At 38.1% G+C, this 5,985-nt stretch overlaps 1 protein-coding gene across 1 annotated transcript; it reads right to left on the bottom strand.

Annotated features, from left to right (window-relative positions):
- Positions 1 to 5,130: 5,130 nt before the first annotated feature.
- Positions 5,131 to 5,706, bottom strand: LOC125823235 (uncharacterized). Its single transcript, XM_049502635.1, has 2 exons — positions 5,632 to 5,706; positions 5,131 to 5,454 (listed from the first exon to the last, which is right to left on the bottom strand). The coding sequence occupies exons 1-2, from the start codon at positions 5,704 to 5,706 to the stop codon at positions 5,131 to 5,133; spliced, it is 399 nt and encodes a 132-aa protein (XP_049358592.1).
- Positions 5,707 to 5,985: the final 279 nt, after the last annotated feature.

Genomic DNA, 5,985 nt, shown 5'->3' with positions numbered 1-5,985 from the left:
GAAACTTCTAAAACAACGAGGGATTTTGGGACAAGACCCCCGATAATCCTAACAATGAAATACTGAAAGCAAAATAAAACTAGTCCTCCGGAATGCTAATAGGCTCACCAACTGACTCTGAGTCCTCAACTGGATCAACGAGGTGCTGGGTGATGATCTTGGTTACTTTTGTCTGTATCATAAGATGATGCAAGCCAATTTTCATCAGTACATTGAATGTACAGTATGCGAGTTGGAATTCTAAACACAACTTAAGCTTGAAAAGAATCTGGAAGGAACACTTACCTTGGATTTACTCAACTCCTGAACAACTTAACTCATATAAAGAGAAAAGCACATGCAATATATATATATATATATATATAAAGCTTGTAAAACAGTGGAAAACAACTTAGTTCATTAATGAAGTTTACTCATGTAATGAAGTAATATAGTTTCTGTGGGAGTTTCTCTAATCGACAACCGCCACTATGAGCCTAAGTGGTGATACACCATCTTGCCCATGCTGCCAGAACTGTCCTATACTTTGCCGTCATATAGAACGCCTTAACTAAGTAGATCCACTAGTCTATAATAAAAAGCAACGTAAGAAGTCATCTAAAAAGTATGATCCTTTACTACTCATGATGGCTACATGGTTTATGGAAACTTGAGTTAAAATAAACTCTCATCCCCATATCAATGCTCAATACTACTCCTAAAATATACTTAGCTCATATGATTTAAAATCAAAACTTCTTTCTTTGGTTTGGGATAATTACTCAAAACTTTTGCTTAAAAGCTCTTTTGGAAATCGGTGTTTCCCTTTCTTGTTCGAATGTGAAAATATTTTAAACTCTTGAGAATACTTACATCCCTTAGAGATTTTTGAGAAATGAACTCAACTCTTTACTCTTTGCTTAACTTGAAACTCAAGTCTTAAAATATAGTTAAAACATTTGTGAAAGACTTTTGAAAACTTTATAAACTTCTCTTGACTTGCTTCTTAACTTCTAGACTTGACTCTTAACTTCCCTTGAATTGAATTATGAATTCAAGGTTCTTGATCTCATGTTTATGGATGATTTCATGATGTTTAGATGTACCTAAGAGTGTTGAAATCAACTAAGATACATAGGTACATTGCTAAGGAACAAGTACGAAAAGATAGGTAACAAATGAGGAGAACTGGCGTCCCTGGCGCTCTGAGAGGCGTGGGGCACCAGCCCTCAACATTCAGGGACTGGTCTGGGGCGCACTGGCTGGCGCGACAGCCCACCCCACCCCTATCCCTAGGTGTTTGACGACTTTTCTTCTCAGTTTTTCATCTCTAAACCCTCTAAACTCAATTGGTTCTTTCCCCAAAGACTTAGAATCATTTATACCCTCAATATACATCAGATTCTACTAGAAAACACAACTAAAAACATGAATCAATCTCAAGAAAACTCCAACAACACAACCCAGAAGGATTTAAATGAACTTCATCAAGAATTCAAGAGATTTACTTTCGAATCTAATGAACTTTGTTGAATTGAATCATGATTGGCACGTGGATGAACTAACCCATCGCTATGTGATATCACATATCTTATAGGGATCACTCCTTGACAAAATCCACAAGCTAAACTCGAACGTTCTTGACGATTTCTTGATTTCTCTTCTCCTTTCTCCTCTTTTCTCTTTTCTCCAAACCCTAGTGTTAACTTCAATTTTTTCTAAACTGACTAAAATCTGAATTTACCCCAAGTAAAATCCTAAAACGAATTAAAACAATTGGTTAAGGAAAAGACTAAAATACCCTTCCAAAATTCGGATTGGACTTTCCTTATTTGAACAGCCCAACTTCCAAAGGGCATATCTCACTCATACAAACTCGAAATTACGTAAACTTGGCAGCGTTAGAAAGATTATTCCAAGAGCTTTCCTACCATATCTGGAAGTACACGTAACTCATCCTGCACTAGGAGTTATGGTCATTTGAATTTGACCAAAAACTCAACTTGTTCTAATCTTAACAAAATTTCCAGATTTTCATTCTATCCAAAAACAACTATTTCCAATTATGAACTCCTTCCTTGTTATTTAAATTTGTGAGATGTTACAATATCTCCTCCTTGGTAACATTCGTCCTCGAATGCGATTATTCTTACTAGGCTATGGGTGTAACATGTAATATTCAGATCAAACACTCAACAAGCAATGCAATTACAACACGCTAACTTATAAATAAAATCCAAGAAAAGGATTAGTACCTTAATTTGGAACTTCTCCGGATTCAAAGAGATGTAGATATCTCTTCTTCATATATTCCTCAACTCCCCAAGTAGCTTCCTAAATAAATTGATTCCTCCAAAGGACTTTGACTGATGCTACCTCTTTTGTTCTCAACTTGCGAACTTGGCGATCTAGAATCTAAAGAGGAATCTCCTCATAAGACAAGCTAACCTTGATCCCAATATCTTCAGTTGGTATAATCAATGAAGGATCGCCCATGCACTTCTTCAACACGGAGATGTGAAATACCGGATGAACCGCGGCTAACTCTTGTGGTAGCTCTAACTCGTAAGCTACATTACCAACCCTTTTCGATATTCTATAAGGGCCAATATACCGAGGACTAAGTTTCCCTTTCTTACCAAATCTCATAACACACTTCATGGGTGAAACTTTAAGATATACCCAATAATCTACCTCATACTCTAACTCCCTTTTCCTAACATTTTTGTAGGATTTCTAACGACTCTGGGCTGTTTTCAATCTCTCTTAAATAACTTTTACTTTCTCAATAGCTTGACGAACTAAGTTTGGTCCTATTAACCCAGCTTCACCAACTTCAAACCATCCAATAGGATATCTACATCTTCTCCCATAAATAGTTTCGTAAGGAGCCATCTGGATGCTAGAGTGGTAACTATTGTTGTAAGAAACTCAATGAGAGGTAGGTGATCATCCGAATTACCCTTGAAATCAATCACACAATCTACGTTGATACCTCAAAACACCTTCTCCCCCTTGTTCAAAGCCATCACTTTTTGCTTATGAACACTTGCCTTTCATTCAAGCAATAAAGGATCTTGGTCTTGCTTATCTTTTACTTCTGACACTAATGATGATTCAACCCCATTCATCACCACTACTTCTCCTTCTCTGGAATCCATTAGACGAACTCCTAGCCGTGCAAGTCTATGTACATCTTTCGCTAACTCTCTCTTTTCTTCCTCAACATGGGTGGTACTACCCATAAACAACCTGTTTAAACCATCAGCAACAACATTAGCCTTACCTGGGTGATAAAGAATACTCATGTCATAATCCTTGAGTAATTATAACAACCTCCTTTGTTTGAGATTAAGCTCTTTCTGAGTGAACACATACTAAAGACTCTTGTGATTAGTGACTACATCTACATGAGCACCATATAAATAATGACGCCATATCTTCAAATCAAATACTACAGTAACCAACTCTAAGTCATGGGTTAGGTAATTTTTCTCATGAACTTTCAACTATCTGGAGGCATAAGCTATAACCTTTCCATTATGCATTAATACGCAATCGAAACCAACTCTAGATGCATCACATACACCACAAAGCCTTTAGTACCTTCTGATAAGGTCAAAACTGGGGCAGCGGTCAACCTCTTTTTCAATTCCTGAAAGCTTTTCTCACAAGCTTCAGACCATTGAAACTTTATTGTCCTCTGAGTTAGCTTGGTCAAAGGGGATGAAATGGATGAGAACCCCTCTACGAACCTTCTATAATAGCCAGCCAAACCCAAGAAAATCATAATATTAGTTGGAGATGTGGTTCTAGGCATATTCTGCACTGCTTCTATTTTTTGAGTATCAACTTTAATTTCCTCTTCAGACACAATGTGGCCTAAGAATACCACAGACTCAAGATAAAACTCACACTTAGAGAACTTGGCATACAACTCTCTATCTTTTAAAGTCTGGAGAACTATTCTGAGATGGCTAGCATGATCTTCTTCATTCCTCGAATAGATTAGTATGTCATCAATGAAAAAGATAAAAATCATATATAAATAAGGTTTGAATACTCTATTCATAAGGTCCACGAATAATGCAGGCACATTGGTCAAACCAAAGGACATAACTAGGAACTCATAATGACCATAGTGGGTCCCGAATGTTGTCTTGGTAATATCACATTCGCTTACTTTCAACTGGTGGAAGCTTGATCTAAGATCTATCTTAGAGAAACAAGTAGCACCCTGAAACTAATCGAAAAGATAATCAATTCTTGGAAGAGGATACTTGTTCTTGATGGTAACCTTGTTCAACTGGGAGTAATCTATACACATCCTAAGGGAATCATCTTTCTTTCTCACAAATGGGACCGGAGCGCCCCAAGGTGAGATACTTGGTCGAATGAAACCTTTCTCTAAAAGATCTTTCAACTTCTCTTTAAGCTCTTTCAACTTTGCTAGTTCCATTCTATATGGCGGAATAGAGATAAGACGAGTATCTGGAAGAATATCTATACCGAAGTTTAATTCTCTCTCAGGAGGGACTTTGGGAAGATCATCTAGAAAGACTTCTGGAAACTCTTTTACTACTGAAACTGACAGAATAGGAGGTATCTCAACACTAGAGTCATTAACTCGAACTAAGTGATAGACACACCCCTTGGAAACTAACTTCCTCGCCTTAAGGTACGAAATAAAACGACCCCCTGAACTACTCTTCCACTCTATAACTGGCTCACTAGGAAACTGGAACTTGACTACTCAAGTTCTACAATCTATTGATGCATAAGAGGCATAAAGCTAGTCCATACCTAGAATGACATCAAAATCTACCATGTCTAACTCAACTAAGTCAGCCATGGTACTCTTGTGATTGATGAAAATTGGTACAATCACGATAGACTCTCTCTATGTTAGAATAGACTCACAAACAGGTGTAGAAACATTGAAGGGCTCAAGAAGTTGCTCAGGAAGATTATAAAACTTATTTGCAACATAAGGGGTTACAAAATACAAACTTGCTCCTGGGTCTAGCAAAGCATTAACATCAGAAGTACAGACTTTGATCATACCAGAGACAACATTTGGAGAGTTCTCTTGTTCTTGGTAACTAGCGATAGCATAAATACGGTTTCCTTCTCCATTGCCCTCAAAGTAGCTCATCTAGATGCAGCTCTCTCTGGTGGAGCAATTGAAGAAGACTGGGCTCTATTGCCCCCATTACCATTACTCTGTAATCTCTTAGGACACTTTCTCATAAAATTACCTTTCTGACCACACTTGAAGCAACTGGTGGAGTCATCACGACACATCCCTGAGTGGCTCCTACCACACTTAGCACATGCAGGAGTCTTACTACCCCTTTGTGCCTTACTACCTTGCGAATGTGTAGGTCTAGCTCTGAAGTTCTGAAAATTCTGATTGTTGTACTCATATTTGTTCCTTGGTGTAGGTGCACTAGAAGATGATGGAGCAGGTCCTTTCTGCTTATGTTGGAAAGAAAACCGATTCAGATTACTCTTTTTCTGCTCGGATTCATTCCCTTATGTCTTAGCCCTTTTATTCTCAAACTCGTCTCTATCCTTTAGTTGGTCCTTCTCAACTTGTTGCACATGCATCATCAGCCTTGCTATGCCTATGTAACCTATTAACATGGTTGCCTTACTTTCCTTACTTGATAGATGAGACAACCCAGCAAGAAGCAGATTCATCCCACTCCTCATGTCGGCAACCATCTATTTGCTTCTCTTAGCTCACAGGGAAAGAAACGCCCCATGAAGGCACTCTCAACCATAGCCCAGTTCACAATCGGTTACGCATAAGCACGAGTTAGAAAGAGATTTTATAGAGATACACTATATCGCACGAAGTGAGTATGAAAGAAGTGAAAGAATTCCTAAATGTTGTAGCCTCCTAATTATAGATATGGCGCACTTCACAGCAATGACTAGGACTCTACAGACACAGTTTCATAGACTCCCAAGGACTCTTGAACAATGTGCTATGATACCAAG

Source organism: Solanum verrucosum, unplaced genomic scaffold, assembly GCF_900185275.1.
Source record: "Solanum verrucosum unplaced genomic scaffold, falcon-dt-bn FXZP01000011.1, whole genome shotgun sequence".
Classification (NCBI taxonomy): Eukaryota; Viridiplantae; Streptophyta; class Magnoliopsida; order Solanales; family Solanaceae; genus Solanum; species Solanum verrucosum.
The sequence above is the reverse complement of the archived record's forward strand: the minus strand, read 5'-3'. Positions and strand labels throughout refer to the sequence as shown.

Coding starts and splice junctions, on each gene's coding strand:
- LOC125823235 (XM_049502635.1), bottom strand. CDS start 5,706: ATGGTTGCCGACATGAGGAGTGGGATGAATCTGCTTCTTGCTGGGTTG. Junction 5,455..5,631: donor TATCAAGTAAGGAAAGTAAG/GCAACCATGTTA, acceptor CAACATAAGCAG/AAAGGACCTGCTCCATCATC.